This window comes from Psammomys obesus, unplaced genomic scaffold (genome assembly GCF_907164565.1).
Source record: "Psammomys obesus unplaced genomic scaffold, mPsaObe1.curated_primary_1811, whole genome shotgun sequence".
NCBI lineage: Eukaryota > Metazoa > Chordata > Mammalia > Rodentia > Muridae > Psammomys > Psammomys obesus.
In genome coordinates, this window is record NW_026593286.1 from 884,513 (window position 1) to 901,483 (window position 16,971).

Genomic DNA, 16,971 nt, shown 5'->3' on the forward strand with positions numbered 1-16,971 from the left:
GCTGAGACCACGGATAATTGAGGCTGTGGATAGCTGAGGCTGTGGATAATTGAGGCTGTGGATGGCTGAGGCTGTGGATGGCTGAGGCTGTGGATAGTTGAGGCTGTGGATAGTTGACCAGGATACCAGGGTGGATGCTTGTGTTTTACAAGTTTTGTGTCAGGCATCAGAAAAAGCATGAAACCAGTGTTCAAAGGGGGAGAGTCCAAATAAGTCAATTCCAAGACCAAGGTCAGGCCTAACATCTGGCTTCTGAACCAAGCTATACCTGGAGTGGAGCGGCTCTGCCTATGCTGGTATCCAGTGGTGTCCCACCCGCCATGTCCTCCCATTCAGATGGACAGCCAGGCCTGCCTTAGGTCACATCCCCTTCTTCCCCTCTTTTCTAAAAATGTAGACAGACACCAAAGGCTGCCAATTTGGGGTAGCAATGGGGTCTTAAAGAAAGTAGGGGAGATACTGCTGTAAACATCCAGTCCCATTCAGGTTATAGCTGAACCCCAAGCCCAACATCCCTCCCTGGAAGGCCTGGGTCTTTTGGGCCCTGTAAAGTGGACATTATGGGGAGGAGCCAGCAAAATGGAGGAAAGGCAAGAAACCCTTTGAGGATACAGCTGGCCCTCGTCCACCCCCCACCTCCCTCTTGTTTCCTGCCCAAGTATGCCCATCAGATCCTCAGGCAGAGAATGCTGTGGAGGTCAGTTCCTCAGGGCCAAGTAGCTGCTGGGGTTGCGGGGGGAGGTTCTTGCCCTGAACTCCTCCCTGCCATGAGTATCCCAAGCATGAGTCTGGCATTAAGAAAGGGCTGACTGAGAGACTCCAAATTGCCTTCTCCCAGAATCCTTGTGCTGAAGAGCTGCAGGGAACTAGGCAAGACTGCAGAGGGGAGGAGAGGGGAGCTGGTCACTCTGTTGCTGGAGCAGAGGACTTGTGAGCCATCTGTGTGCTCCTTCAAATGAGCAGAAATTTGCTTCCAGGATGGGGTAATATGAAGATAAATCGTCTCCAAAAGCAGATATCTCCCAGGCACTGGAAGAGCAGCCAGTGCACAGAGTGTATACATGGACAGTGCTGCTTTCTCCATTATTGTTATTTTTAAGCACAAGGATCACCCCCTCATCTTGCTCAGGTCTCCTCCCACAGGTAGAAAGGCCTGAGCTTGCTGAGCTTGATCCACCAGAGATCCACCAGAAAGTGTAATTACAGTCGAATCCACTTGCCACCTTGGCTTCTGTCCAGAGGCCTCAGCATACCTTGGCCACTAGCCTTCCTGGGCAGTGACACCCAGCTACTGCCCTCCCCACAGGTCGCATCAGAAACACTCCAGAAACTGATGAATCTCTGATTGACCCCAACATCTTGTCCCTCAACATTCTCTCATCAGGATACGTCCACCCAGCCCAGGATGACCGGTGAGTAACACAAGAAGGGTGGGCGGACTTCAACCCTGCTGGCCATCTCCCACATAGGGTAACCACCAGCCTACCATGGCGTCCACTGACTCAACCACTCCTGCCATGGCCAGCTCCAGGCCTACCTGTCCTCTTACCTAAGGGGACAGTGCAGGGAGTGGTGGCCCATAGCTTCCAAGTCTCTCTCTCATTTGATTGCATGTCCCTCATCTGTGGTTTACACACATGTCATCTTTAGGGGGTTAGCATGGGCTCAGAGCATGAGTTAAGTCCTGTCCCTGGAGGTTCGTGGGTAGGTGTTTGGTGGTATGCGATGGGAGGCTAACACGCAGGCCATGTTTCTGAGGCTCACAGTGGTATGACCAGGTCTGAAGCCTCTGGTGGGGTCCCAGGGATGGGTGGGGACAAAGAAGGCACTCCAGAGCCGACAGTTGGCGACCGAGCAGCTTGGGTAGAGGTGTGACTGTCGGTCACCACTTGTCACGTGTTTCTCGTCACTTTCCAAGCTTCAGACTGCTCTATCTCCCATCCTTATCTGAGCAGTAGAGGGTTGGTGGAGCCCTTAGCTGTTTCTGCAGTCCTGAGGGTTTGCCAGAGTGTGCATGTATGACAGACGTTACACAAAGGCTGCCGAGGACAGGTACTCCCAGAGTCATCTTGCCAGGGAGGATGCCCAACTGGACCAAATTCCCTGGGACATAATCTTCCAAGGATCTGTGGTGAAGTTTTGCAGGGCCTGAGTCCCAGCCTGGCTCCCCCAATGACTCAGCCTGGTACAGTACCAAGGAGCCAAAAGCTGACCCCAGAGCTATTTGTAGAGAAGCAGGTTTTGAGGGTCTGCCACCTTGGAGAGGTGTGGGAGGAGGATTACACCCCTGTGAAGGCTTGTACGGATCCAGAGTCCAGAGAGTGGCCTGTGTCCTTCCAACTCCTTGGTCCAAAGCGTCACTTCCTCACAGATATCTGGGGAGGGCCTGGAAGAGGTCCTCCCCAGTACCATAGACAGCATCAATGGGTTCCAGCCAAGAGCAGAACAGGGCTGGGCAGCAGTGGGGACAGAGGGCAGGACAGGACAGAGACTAGGGTGTACTCGTGTGCCTCTGAGTTCACTCTGTACTTCTGGAGGTGTTTTCTTAGGAAGATGGCACTGTGAGGAATAGGCTGGAGTTCACATCGAGGGATGGGGGTGGGGAACTACAATGAGCCAGGACGGCCTTCCATCTCTTCTTCTGCAAACGCATCCTTCTGAGGCAGAGAGGCCTACTACTCCTAATAAGGATGCTACCCATGAGTGCAGGCCACTATGCCTGGGCATGGGATGGGGGATGGGAGGATCTGTTTGCCACTGAGTGCTAAGAGGTGCTTTGGGGTCTGGGAGTGATTTAACCCCCTTGATCTCTGACCCACCATTGCAAGACATTCTGGGGGCAAAGGGGGAGCAGTGGGAACAGGAGGTCAGTGGGTAGATGGGAGCCTTTCGGGCTTCCCTTCCTAGCTGTCTCTTCGTATTGAAGACCTTGCTGCTGGCGTCGTCTTGTCATCTCCCCACCAGCTCAGCTGTTGAGGTGTCCTTAACCCTGACCAGGCAGGGGGTGACTAGCCGGCTAAGACTTTTTGTACCACAGCTGACAGAACTTTGGTTAAATAGGCTCAGCTTTAGCACTGGACCAACTAGCTTCTGTCCTGTTCCCTCTCCAACCCCACATCTAGGCTGGAGGCCCTGGGTGCCAGAAGGAGGGAGGACATACAGGGGAGCACAAATGTGGCCACTCGCTTGGCTTCTGCCCTTGCTGTTCCTGCTGGTGCAACCCCAGCCCTCCCTATCCCGAAAGTCTCAGGCACGCTCCTTAGCCCATGGCTACCTCCCGAAGGCCCACTGAGCCCAGCTTCCTGTTCCCTGGACATGGCTGGCATCCTAGGAGCCTTTGAAGGCCAGGCTGCTCCAAGACCAGTCACTACACAGAGGCCGGGGCTTGGGCCTGGCCTAGCTCTGCCCAGGGCCTCAGGCTACCATGCGCTTTGCCACACCTGGGCCTCTTCCTGCTCCATGGTCCCTGCTTCGCAGCCTCCCTGACCCTGGATGGGTCTGCCAGCCACAGGCGGCTGCCCCTGCTGCCGCTTGCTGCTGCTACCCTGCTGTCCCGCTGCCCACCCGCAGCCCTTCACTAACGTGTGGTTGTTTGTGTTTTGCAGGCAGTTTCTTGATTCGGACATACCTAGGTACCATTTCTGTCCCTTGGTTTGATTTCAGCCTCTTACCTTCCCTCCTCTTCCCTGGTCACCTACACAACCCTGAAATTTTAATTTCCAGCTTTTTCGACTCATAACTTGCTCACCTTTCCTTCCTGTTTCTCCCTCCTTTTAATTTTATTTCCTTAGAATATCGTTCTATTTTTTATTTTTATATTCCTCCCCTAGCCCCGTCTTCCTGGCTGAGTCTCTCCTGCCTCCTCTAGCCTTCACTCCTGACTTCGGCTGCTTTTGTAGTTTTCTGCCTCTGTAGACACTGGCTGGCCTCCGCTCCTTCCACCCCAGCCTTGCCTTCTATGCCAACCTCTGGCCTGGCCACAGTGGGTGCAGGCAGCTCCCGCATGCAGGCTGGACAACCCGGCTGCCGGGCTGTACCAGCTCACAAGGGCCAGCCACTCCCTGCAAGGGGCCATAGCAGGCAGAGCTGGGAGCACAGGGAAGGGGCAGACAGGACCCACTGCCAGGAGACTTGAGCTCCCATGTGCTCCACAGCTGCCCAGGAGCCCTTTCCAGGCCAAGTCAGGAAGAGGGATATCGCTGTAGCCTTGCTACCCCAGCCATGACCTTCGCCTCACTTCTTGGAAGTGGCAGGCAGTAATTAAATGAGAAGACTAGTGGGCTGTTAAGTGGGCCGCATGCCCATTTCGGATTCACTATCAGTGCTGAGTCCTCCCCTGAGTAGGGGAGATTGCTGTTGCTTCCTTTCACCTGGCTCAAGGAAGTTCCTGCACACACTGGCCTACAGTGGGGCTCAGCGATCACTGGGGAAAGAACAATTTCTAAGTGCCAGGTCCATACTGGGTTTAGGAAAAACTTGGGGCTGTTCTGAATGGAAAGCCAAAGTGTCACCTTCTGGGCACTTGCAGAATGGCGGCCAGAGCTTCTAGGTGGTCATCCGTCTCATGGGCAGCTTTCTTAAAATCATGAATGCTTAAGCCTTTCAGCTGCACCACATTGACAGAGCTCTAGATAGAGTGGGCACACAACAAGGACTTCAGGCTGTCCTTGTCAGGTCATGGGGGGTTGTAATGGTCAGTACAGATAGCATTCATTTGCTATCTTGCTTGGATACCTGGGAATGAGGGCCCCCGGAGGAGACCCTACGGGGTCATGGAGCTGTGGCTTTCTGAAGCATATTCCCTGGGCCATGGTGTGGGACATATCTGAGTTACTGACCAGATACTTTGTACATGCTACTGTGGGCTAAGAGCTGAGTGGAGCCTCCCTGGGGATCTGAGGCTAAATGAGGTAGAAATCTCATCAAGAGACAACTGAAGTAGTGGCCACACTCAAGAAAGGGACATAGCCCTGCCAAGCTTGAGCCCTTCTCACTCTCACTCTCTCCTACCAAGATTAGCTAGGTGGGCTTACTGGAAGAGGTGGCATGTGCGCTGGCTCTGGAGGCAAGTAATCTTTGGTCAACCCAATATAGGACTGGGCTCCCATCTGCTGGTATCCTTTGTGTGTTTGAGAGGCCTTCTTGGCTGGACCAGATAGCTCCAGCTATAAACATCTGCTGCCTCCAGGAAGCTCCTGGATGAGCAAGGAGACACTGGCACAGTGCAAAGGAGGGAAGCTGGTTTCCTTCTCTTTGGGACTTTTTCCTCAGCTCACAGGTCTCACCAGCTCCTGCTTATGCACCTGGGTTCCACCTTCCTGTAGCTGTCTATCCCATTCTAAAAATGAATTTGTTAGTAACTGGTCTGGGGCTTGGCTTCTTGAGAGGGAAGGAAGGAAGGAAGGAGGGAGGGAGGGAAGGAAGTCCTTAGACTGGAACTTGAGCTTCCTCCCAAGTCCAGTTCTATAGGACAGGGATCCACTGTGGTGGCCAGTACTACCATCATAAAGGAGAGAAACCTTCTCCCATGTGAGCCTAGGACTGCAAGGCTGAGCTAGAGGCAGCCAAATTGACTCATTTGCTAACTAAAGCTGGACAAGTGCCAAAACTTTGTGGAGTTTCATTCTCCCTTGAGGATGGGGAGTAGGGATAGCTGCAGGCTGTGATGAGTTAGCTGATTCCTGAAGCTCTCAGCTTAGACCCAACATTGACTCTCCCGTTATTATCATGACAGTGGCATTTGGTTAAAAAAAAATAGCTCCTGAGCAAATTCGTGGTTTTTATCCTAACCACTGAGGAACCACACCAAGACACTGGGACACACAGAGAGCCTCCATGAGAGTTGCAGAGTATTAGCATGGGGGAGGTTGTGACTCAGCCACATTTTAAAAGACATTCGATCTGACACTCCACTCATCCTGTGCTCCTTCCAATGGCACCACCCTATGCCTGTCCTGAGTTACGGGGTTTGTCTGAATGGGTAAATGGAGCAACAGGTCCTCTGGAGCATCCACAGGAAGTGGAAGAGCAGCTAGATCTTGGCTCTCATAATCTACCAGGCTTGGAAACTCATATTCCTAATGCTATAAGGATTCTCTAGCTTCCTGGGGAGAGCCAGGTAAAGGGTCTCATGGAAACCTATTTCCCTGTCTATCTCCCTTGATATGTTTGTGAGCAAACCCATAGCATTCACTCTTTCAGGCATACCTGAATCCCATGAGCTGCATCTGGCTTGGCTTTAGGAATTGTGGGTCTAGGGACTCAAAGCCTGTTCATCCCATCCCCACTGCAGTTGCTGACTGAGCAGACTCCATCCTTACTTTGAGGCCCAATAGGTAGCAAAGAGCTTTGCATCAGGATCCAGGTCCTGAACCTCCTTGACAAGGGGTGGGCCTAATGGAGAAATAGCACAAGGATGGAGAGGTTCAACCAAGCTTGGAGCAGGAAGGGGTCCCATGAATACAAGAGGAGAGTCAGGGCCAAGAGGCTGGCTTCTTTTTTGGTCAGGCTAGCAACTGACCAGAATTTTCTTAAAAATAGGTCTTGCCAGAGTTGTTCTCCAAGGATAGTGACTATTACAACTGAGCTGCAGCTGTGGGCTGGGGAGTCATGGGATAAAGACTGTCTTTCAGGGACTGAGTCATTCCCAGCTCTGCCTGTCTCTGCTGGGTTATAGCCCCAGCATTTACCAGATGGTTCTTGAGTAGAGTCACACTCTGTTTTTCTGGTTCCTTACATTCTCACGGTCTGTATATGAGGATGAAGCTCTCTGCCACTACAATGCCCCCTTCTGGCCTGCTTGCCATCCCAGCTCCTCAGCCCACATCCTTAGCAGGCTTCGTACTCAGAAGCCCTTCCTTCTCTAGGATGCTCTCCTCACCTGCTTATCTCAGATCTTCCCTTTCCCTGCCTTGATCTGTTGAATACATGTCTCCAGGTTAGGCTGAAGGCTCTAGCTTCATAGTTACTCCAAGGATGAAACCCTCCAAAAAGCCACATCTAATCTTGAAGAATGAAGAAAGTAGGCCAGAATGATCAGGACCCGGTCAGAGCCTTCATGGAAGCCACCATGAAGCCTGCAGGGAGGGTTTGGAGTACAACTTGCTAACGTGTCTGATCTCCAGCCTCCCAGGGTGCTGCTTTGGTGGCAGCAGCTCAGCCTGGTTGTGCTACCGCCATTTCAGTCCTGAAGAGGATCCGGCGGTGTGTGGCTGCTGTTTGTCCTGGGCCATCAGATGTGGAGCTATGGGTGGGGTTTGTGCTCCTCGGTGTGTGTGTCATACACAGCCTTTCACACAGGATCTCCAAGGTCAGCATTGGAGCACTTCCCTTGCTCAGTTTGTCACCAGTCACGCCATCCAGCCGCATGGGGGAAGGAACTGCCCTGTTGTGACCCATGAGATGGCTTCCTTGACAGACCTAGGTTTCTCTCTCTAGAAATATACTTCCTGGGGCACCCTGGGTTTCTGGCTGCGGTCTTAGGCTTGGAGTTTTATATTTTGATCCTTAGGAAATCCACTCACGCTGTTTGACCTCTGTGGCTGGAATGCCTTTAAGATCTAAGAGTCGAAAGCAAGGGGGAGTTTAAATCCACTTTGATAGCCAGCAGTAGCAGGCAGAGAGCTTTGCTGGAGAGTGAGAAAACGCATTCACAAGCTGCACAGGAACACAGTGCCATAGTAATGTACAGGCCTATTCAGAGAGGCCTATTCAGAGAGCACAGGCAAGAGGATGTTAGAGAGTTTTATTACACCAGTCATCTTTAGTCGCAGCGATCGATAGCAGGAGAGGTCAGGAGCAGGCCGACTGGGCAGCTGGGCAGCTGTCCTTGCGCAGTGCATGCGCAAGCTCACGGTTTTGACTGTCCTGACGTGACTGTCCTGTGACGGTTGCTTGCAGGCATCTGTGGTGAGAAGCCGTCCTCCACGGCCTCCTGGCTTTATCTTTTGTTTGTCATAGGTGACACAAGGGAATCAGTTTAGTCTAATAGTGTCCTCTTTCCTTTCACAATATCACAGACAGTAGGATCTGGTGCTCTGTGGAACAAGATGTGCTCATGACCTGCCCTTCTGGAGGCCAGGCAAGAAGGTGCCTTTACATCGATGTATGAGTATCTGCAGCGAGGCCTGGAGCTGGGCTCCTATTGCTGACCCAGCTTTTCTGGTCAGATTGGGAAAACATGTGTTTCTAATTTACAGACAAGTGGCATGGGGCCACTTGCTCAGGTCCCTGCAGCCTGTCTATGATGACAATGAAAGTAGACAGAGCAAGTGTCCCGCTGTCCCCTCTGTGGGCAACACTTGTATAGTGAGTCTGCAGTACTGCCGACATGGGTCACCATCTACCTGGGCGCTGTGCTCGCTGTATCACAGGTCTGAATTTGGCTGTCCTGTTTGTAAGCATGTGAGGGCAGCTGTGTCCTCTTGGGAGAGAAGAGAAGTACCCAGTAGATCTCCTGGTGTTCCTCCAGTTGGAGGTAGAATGTTGCCTGGAGACCCAAGCTGCTCTATCCTATCCTTGGGCTCTGGTTTTAGAAGGAGCCTTGCCAGCCACCCTTTCCTTCTGAAGACCCTATGCTACCTGCCCCACACTCTCTGTGGTGCAGACTAGACATTTCACATCCCTTCCATTAGAATGGGTCTAGGAATGCCATGTCTACAGGGATGCCAAGGGAGTTTGCACAGTAGACAGGGACTTGGGGGGCAGCAGACACGCAGCAGCAAGAGCAGTTGGTGATGGGGCTTGGAGGGACTTTCCCTTCCCTAGGCCTGTTTCCTGAGCTGTGTTTGAGGGTCTGCTAGATGATGGGCTACAGAGCAGATAGCAAGGCCATTTGGGGTCAGCTGAGGTGGTCTGCTCATGAGGAGATGCCACACAGAGTTTCTGACTTGGCGGTCTGGGAAGAAGCTCAAGATTCCATATTTTAACAAGTTCCTGGGTGGCTCTGGTATAAGGTTACGGCTGTTTGGATGGCCTTGTGACCTGCCTTTACACCCTCAGTGTATATGAGCATTACGGATCCATTTACTGACATTCCAGGAAAGGACCCAGGGCTGGGTGACTTACATGAGAGTGAGCTCAAAAGTTCTGGGCCACTATGGGTTGAGGGAGGGTTGGAAGACTTGCATCTGAAGAAGGCGTCTTGCTACAGAATAATAAAGTGGCACAAAGGCATCATGTGACAAGAAGTAGGAGGTAAAAGTGTATGTTCTGTTTCCTGTTCTCCTTCTGAAGCCATCAGAGTTCAGTATGGAGAACTCCTGGTTACCTCAGTTAGTTCCTTTCATTCCTGGAGGCTGCATCTCTAGACACTGTTCCATCTTGTGGATGCCTCACAATAGGCTTAGAGTTTGACCCAGGGACGCTGAAGTACTCGTCTCCAAGCTGTTGGCTAAATGTGAGCCTGTGAGGAGTGAGCGGCTATGTGTAGGAGGTACAGGCTTCCCCTGGTTACCTGAGGCCCAGCGATCCTAAGTGGATCCTTTACTCCATGGGAAGTGAGGTTTCACTGCAACCTCTGAGAGCCTCCTTGTCCTGGGCTTTCCTATGTAGGCAACCTCTGCCTTTCTGCCTTATGATTGATGGAACTACATCCTGGGTCCCACCCACATAGTAACCTGCATGTTTGGTGGGTCCCACTAAGTTGGTAGTCCATCTGCTTCCCTCGCACCAACCCCAGCTTGCCCACTCCTGGGTAGGCTGACTTCACTCAGCAGGGGCTTAAGGGACACAAGGAAGCTCCAGACCCTCCATTCATTGGGGCACCACAGTCTGTGTCCCATGACCACATAAGTCATGGCTGGTGGAGGGTAAAGGCTGGTCACAAGGCCCAAGCGTGCAGCGCCCTACAGAGAAAAGCAGATGACCTCTGAGGCCAGGGACCGACCATCATGGGGAAGCGACTTGCAAGGAGCTTCATGGCTGTGTCAGTGTTGGAGCCTGTCCTGGTTCTTGGCCACAGGAAGATGGGGCAATGTTTGAAAAGGTCCAGACCTGCTATAGAAAATGGTCCAAATGGAGTCATACCTACCTCAAATAGGCATCCCTCACTCAAGCCTTCAGAGATATTCCAGCTTGATAGGGTTTTTCAGAGTCCTCCAAGAACTCAAGGGCCACAGTTTTGTTTTCTTTCACCTGGGCCTGGGCAAAGGTGACTTTAAGCCCAGCTGGCAGAACCTACTCTGTTTCCAGGAACACCCTAGATGACCTCCGGGACCACACTGGTCTGGCCAGACTCGTTCCTCTGGGTATTCCACTTAGAGCAGAGAGGCAAGGACAGGTCTGAGGCTCAGTTCCTGAGGGGAAGTCCAGGCTGGAGAGGCTGTACTCTTTTCAAGGGTACAGAGGGGGCTCTGTCTACACAAACACGCAGGCATGCACGCATGCACCATTCAGGAACCTCAGACCACATCAGAGACTTTGAAGGCAAAGGACGGTAGATATAGGTGCAAGGTCCAAGCAAGATGAGACAGAGCTGGTCCTACCTGGCATCGTTGTATGGTGACACTGGCTCTAAGATGCCCCATGCCAACCCCTATGCTCTCCTCAGTCACATGTTAGCTCCTTGTATCTGAAGGACACCTTGATGGAGTGGGGACAGTTACTGCCCTGTGTACCATGAGGAAACAGTTGCGGAGATATAGCCGATCCTTGTGGTCATAGCTGGAAGCAGCTTCATGAGGCTATGGGACATCTGTGGGGCCGGGCTGGGGCTCCAGGGGGGTCCCTCAGCAGCTGTGCTGGCCATGGAAGGCCTGTTCTGACGTCTCGCTCTCTTCTGTGTGTGTGCGTGTGTCCTGGCTGCGCCCTTAGCGTTTCCTTCGGAAATGACACTAGGTACAGGCACTATTCTCTCCTGCCCTCGCTTGCTCCATCCCCTCTACTCTGTCCCTTTCCCTTTTCCTCCAGTGCTGCCTGCTCTTTGCCCCGCTCTGGTTGCCCGCTGTCTCCACTTGCCTTAGATCTCTCCTTAGTGACATGTGTCTGACAGTGGCCCTGTCCAGCCTGCTTCGTACCATGTCCCTGACCCATTGACCCCATACCCTATTCCCTGGACAGTGTCCTACAGGAAGAAAGGCAGCACCTGCCAATCTCTCACATGGCCAGGCACCTCAGGAAGCCTGCTTGTGCCCTTGAAAGGCCTGGCCTGTGAACTATGTGTCAGTGAGGATGCTTGGATGGAGGGGGGCTGTGGGGTGACTACGCTGTGAACTGAGGCGAACTTCCCCCCAGGAACCATGGAGATTTAGGGTAAATGGAAAAGATAGTGTCACACAACAGCCATCTTCCAGAATAGGGACCTATGGGGATTGCAGTGCAGGGGTCCATGGTAGATACAAACTCCTGGGCTTCTGGTAGCCATCCTGAAGTCTCTCTTGGGCAAATCTGGGTCCTGCTGACACCCTAGCTGGAGATAGGGACAGAAGAAAGAGCCTGAGGTTGCTAGTTGCACAGAACTGCTCTCAGGACCCCATGGGATACTACTCACAGGCTACTGTTTCCATTCCAAGCATCCTCCCCCAGGACCTTTTCCTGGCAGCGTGAGTCTTGATGGAAGGGGTGGGCTGAGGAGGGCTTAGCTAAGCCTGGGAGATTCCTAGAGATGCCTCCTCACTCAGACTGAGGCTGGGGCAGCTCCCTCCCTTCCTCCCAGTCCACACTGGGGCTGAGGAAGCTGGGGCTGGCAGGCAGTGCTCCCACCGAGGCAGCTGCTTGGTCCCTGGTCTGAGTGAGGAGGGGTCTGGCCTTCTTGATGCCACCCAAGCTTCCCAACCCATGACTCTAGTGGTCTCCCTGCAGTTCTCCTCTGTCTGTGTCTGCCTGCATGTTCCCATTCCCACCGAGAGCAACCCCACACGGTGGCTTTTACCTCGTCTGCTTTTTTCTAGGACCTTCTACCAGTTTGAAGCAGCCTGGGACAGCTCCATGCATAACTCCCTCCTGCTGAATCGCGTCACCCCTTACCGGGAGAAAATCTACATGACCCTCTCTGCCTACATTGAGGTAGATGCCCACAACCACAGCACCCCTATTGCTTGAGGGGCTTGCAAAGTGACATTGAGGTTCAGCCACCTCACTCTCTTCTCAGAGAATGCTACGAATCCTTGAGTAAACTCAAATGCTTTTAAAGGCAGTGCTCAAAATTAGTATACACCTATATCTTTAGTGTGTGTATTTCAGCTTTAAGACTACAAGATGGCTGCATCACCACCAGACATTACATCAATATCCCAGAAAGTACAAAAATAGAAGCCCTTCAGTGCCACTCCTACCCTCAGGCCTGCAGCCACTAGTCAGTGGCCAATTGTGGGCTATGATCCTTCCCTGAGACACAGGGAGAGACTGGAATGTGCCTCTTTCTGGGCACAGTAGCAAAAGAGAAGTCTGGAGATGGTGGGAGCCAGGCCAGCTAAAGAGCACCACTTCTCCATAGAGCTCTATCACCCTATACAGCAAGTGTGGGCTGCCTTGGGGTCAGCAACACAGCCTGGGAAACGCTGGTAGGGCTCTGGTCCCATATGCTCCCAGGGAGCATATGCTGTGACATGCCTACTGTGTACAGCCAGAGCTAGCAAGCATCAGTGGAACACATTTTGCTGTGGCCTTTTAGAGTCAAGTGTGAGAATGACCAAGTTCAGTCTTGATCTGCAGGAAGATTTCAGGCTGTGCCCCTGGTTTATGGTTACACAGCCAGGGAGCAGAATGGGTCTAGTGCCCTGGAGATCCTTGCTAGGCTCTGACGTCATCAGTTGGGGTGGGGGGCAGAATCCTGGCTCCCTTCCCTAGAAATCTGGTCTGGGTCAGGAGCAGGCATTATTAGCAGCCTTCAAGGAGAAGCTCTTGTGTCTTACGAGAAGATTGGGAGGGATGGGCACTGAGTCTGGTTGAGCTGGGGACTAGGTACTCTGGACCGTCTCTATGCCCATGACCTCTGTCCTGTGTCACAGATGGAGAACTGCACCCAGCCAGCTGTCATCACCAAGGACTTCTGCATGGTTTTCTACTCCCGTGACGCCAAGCTGCCTGCCTCACGTTCCATCCGCAACTTGTTTGGCAGTGGGAGCCTGCGGGCCACAGAAGGGTGAGCTCACTAGGGTGGCCAGAGCAGGGAGCCTGTGCTTCAAAGAGAGGAGCTCACCAAGGGGTAGAAGAGGCTGAAGAGCAGGCTTGGGTACTGCCTCCCTCCCCCACCCAGCAGACTGACACTCCTGTGTCGAGAAGCGTCTGAGCTCTATAGTACAGGCTGATGGGGTGAGGACCAACCTACCCTTCAGCTCCTTGCCTTCAGCTGTCCCTGCTGGTCAGTGGAAGCACATGTAGGAGTCACTCACCATATCAAGCATGCACGGGGCAGCTCTCTACGCCCCACGGGTGCACTGCACCCCAACACCAGGCATCTCTGCCTTTAGGATTGCTTGCAGCTCACAGGAGAAGCTAGATGAGTGTGGTGGGGGAGGGGTGAGTAGTGGCGGGCTCTGGACAGAGCTTCAAGTAGGATGTGAGTTAAGTGGCTTTGCCGAACCTTGGAAAGCCCGAAGAAGTCAGGTCTCAGACTGGAGCCATCCTCCTTCCTCCATTCTTGCCACTTCCTGTAGTTGCATTGGGAGGGGTTGGGATAGAGCCGTGGGGGCAGCGAGGCCCTCAGCAGTGCAGGCCACTAATCTATCACATGGAATCAGTGCCTGGGCCATGCTGGGCACAGCCAAAAGGCAGACACTTGGGGGTCAGGACTTAGTGGCCAGCGAGGCCCAGCTCCATTAGAGGGCTTCTCTGGGGTGCGTGAGGACTGCCCGGCGCTGAGGATGTGGGAACAGATAGGCTCATGCCTCTGTGTGTCCCAACTCCCCAAGGAGCTCCAACATCCAGGTGGGCCATTTAGTTCACAAAGCTGAGGTCTGGCCTAGGGACCATATTGTGAAACAGGCTACCTGCCTCAGGCCTGTGATGAGAGCTGTGCCCGAATGCGTCAGTGGTGGTGAACCGTCCCTACTCTGTCTGCCCATCCTCACGGCTGTGCCTAGTAATGATGCGTCCTCTCCCTCTGCTCCCTCAGCAACCGTGTGACTGGTGTGTATGAGCTCAGCCTTTGCCACGTGGCCGATGCAGGTAGCCCAGGTAGGAGACTGCCCTGATTACTCTCCGCTGGGGCAAGAGTCGGGGTCCTGGGATGCCTGGCTTGTTTAGCCTCCACACCCCTTGGCTTGTCTAAGCTGGGAGCCTTACCTGCAAAGTGCAAGTACTTTCTCTCCAGCCTCCAGAGCATCCTCGGATAGGAGGACAGAGAGGAAGAGTCAAGTTTATTGGGTGCTGTGGCCTCCTATCTCATAGTCCCATGGGAGAGCAACTGTTAGGCAGCTTTCTGTGGGTAAGGTCCATTAGGCCCTGTGGCCTCATGGTGCACCAAGGCCCAGGGGAGCCAGTCTTAAACACAGAAGAGAAAGAACCTTGGTGGCTGTGCCACCAGCATTGGAGAAGCCTGGTATCTGTCAGAGCGCTAGAATGTCCATTGCCGTACAGGGATGCAGCGCCGGCGCCGGCGGGTGTTGGACACATCAGTAGCCTACGTCCGGGGTGAGGAGAACCTGGCTGGCTGGAGGCCCCGGAGTGACAGCCTGATCCTGGACCACCAGTGGGAGCTGGAGAAACTGAGCCTCCTACAGGAGGTGAGTGTGGGAGTCACTGAGGACCGAAACAAACAAACAAACACAGAACAGCGGGACTAAACAAGTGCAGTTAGCCAGCTGTGACCCAGAATGAGGACCAGGGAACCAAACCTCTAGAGCTGACACTGCTGGTCTAGCCACAGGGAGCACATGGGAAGCAGGTTGCAGAGCCATAGCCCCCTACTGCTACTACAGGGCCCGTGAGCATCATGGGATGGCTGGCTGTAAAGGACCACACGGCTGGTCTGGGACTTCTGCCAGCAGTGTGTCCCTCAGTCACCTGTTATAACCCAGGCAGAGAATGTGCCCCTCAGTCACCTGTTATAACCCAGGCAGAGAATGTGCCCCTCAGTCACCTGTCATAACCCAGGCAGAGCAGACCTTTCCATACTTCACCAGAGGATCTCACTGCTCTGCAGGGTAGCCAGCCACCTGGCCTGGCTGGTAGCATCACTCACCTCGGTTCCCCCGGCAGGTGGAAAAGACACGACACTACCTGCTCCTGCGGGAGAAGCTGGAGACCACCCAGCGGCCTGGCCCTGAGGCACTGTCCCCAGCCTCCAGCGAGGACTCTGAGTCACGGAGCTCCTCAGGTGCCTCTTCCCCATTGTCAGCAGAGGGTCAACCATCACCTCTGGAGACTCCAAACGAGAGGCAGAGGGAGCTGGCTGTCAAGGTAAGTTGGGCTAGTGGGTGTTGCAGCCATGGCTTGTCTTTGCAGGCTCTGGTCATTCTAGGGTGGCCCAGTGGCCTAGCCTGGTCTGTGTCCAGCTCCAGGAAGAGCCACCAGAATCTGGAGAGGGGAGGAGTAGGAGCCACTTAGTTCCTTGCCTGCTACCTCATCCCAGTTGACATTCCTTCAGAAGCCTCAGCTTGAGGCCTTTTGTAGGCTCCCTCACCCCCAACAATGACTTGTCATGTCTTGAATCCCTGAACTGCTGGGGAGCTAGCTCACTGCCTCTGTTCAGAGCAAGCCCTTTCTATACAGGCCACTAGGGAGGCCTCATGTCTTCAGGTGATGCTAATTCTTAGCCTTCCTAGGACCACAGGGTAGGAGTTCCCTAGTTTGTCCCACCCCATAGATGGTTAGAGGTTCTGCCCCCCTCAACCTGCCATTCTTCAGCATCTCAAATCTGACCTCATCGGGGCAGGGTAGATAGAGGTCCCATGCAGCCGTCAGTTTAGGCCTGAGCATGTGTTTTCTGTCTACAGTGCTTACGACTCCTCATGCACACATTCAACAGAGAGTACACCCACAGCCACGTCTGTATCAGCGCGAGTGAGAGCAAGGTAGGTGAGGCTCCAGATGCCTACGGTCAGGGTCAGTCCCAGTCTTGTCAGACAAACAGGAGGGTTTTCTTAGGATCTCAAGTCTCATACCTCATAGCTAAACAGTTGGTTTCCCTGGTACTGGGGTCTGAGGAGGCTGGGGTGTGAGTGAGGACCTGACCCAGCCTAGTCCGGACCACATGGTGTCTACCCAGGCCCTGTCTCCTGCTCTCTTCCTATCCTCTTGACCTTATCTTTTTGTCTTGGGACCCTTGTCCTGTAGGCTCCTACTCACTCCAGAAGCACAGGCCTGACCCCCTATAGCCTATGAAGGGGGACCCTGGGTCAGGGCAGTCTGAAGCCCTGGGAGGAATAGTCAGGGCTGTGTAGGAGTTAGGAGAAGGCCAGGGGTGTAAAACCAAGGAACACCTTGAGCTGGAAGAAAAAGTGGGAGTGAGGATGCAATAAACAGAAAGTAACGCGCAGGCCAGCCTCCTCCTCCTTGTGGCCCAGAGACCCGCCTGAGAGAGACTTTCTGTCTTCTGCAGCTGTCTGAGATGTCTGTCACTCTGATGCGGGACCCATCCATGTCCCCTCTGGGTGCAGCTACACTCACTCCCTCCTCCACGTGCCCCTCTCTGATCGAAGGACGCTATGGTGCCACTGACGTGAGGTGAGCAAGCCCTGTAGCACGAGGGGAAGTTTCTAGCACCTTAAGCCAATTGGTAATAGATTCCAGGATTCAGGAGAGGAGAAAGTGGGTTCAGGGGGCTCTGGGCCCTCCCTGCAAGGGCCTTAGGAAAGGAAGGGCATGGCAGAAGAATGTGTTGGCCTTCTTGGAGTCCCTGTGTCCACCTAGCTCACACAGCCCCACTGTGCCCTCTATCTCCTAGCTAGCACAAATGAAAGGTATGTTATTAAAAACATGAGAACTGAAACACCCCCTTTTCAGGGACAGGGCTCATAAAATACTCAGTGAAACACCACTGGTAATTTTAGAAAGGAGGGGAAGCTGTGTTGGCTCTTATGCAGGACAGAG

General features: G+C 53.5%; 1 protein-coding gene across 14 annotated transcripts in view; it reads left to right on the forward strand.

The window, feature by feature from the left end:
* The window catches only part of Kif1a (kinesin family member 1A), an 83,604-nt gene that overhangs the window by 61,248 nt on the left and 5,385 nt on the right, over positions 1-16,971 (forward strand). For 6 of the 14 annotated variants that reach the window (XM_055616935.1, XM_055616937.1, XM_055616942.1 and 3 more), the window contains 9 exons: positions 1,307-1,412; positions 3,606-3,632; positions 11,889-12,003; positions 12,948-13,081; positions 14,054-14,115; positions 14,518-14,663; positions 15,139-15,339; positions 15,876-15,953; positions 16,481-16,605. In XM_055616935.1, the coding sequence (XP_055472910.1) occupies positions 1,307-1,412; positions 3,606-3,632; positions 11,889-12,003; positions 12,948-13,081; positions 14,054-14,115; positions 14,518-14,663; positions 15,139-15,339; positions 15,876-15,953; positions 16,481-16,605 (994 nt within the window). Of the gene's footprint in view, positions 1-1,306; positions 1,413-3,605; positions 3,633-10,812; positions 10,837-11,888; positions 12,004-12,947; positions 13,082-14,053; positions 14,116-14,517; positions 14,664-15,138; positions 15,340-15,875; positions 15,954-16,480; positions 16,606-16,971 lie in introns of all 14 variants that reach the window. The other 8 variants (XM_055616938.1, XM_055616948.1, XM_055616944.1 and 5 more) reach the window with 2 other exon arrangements.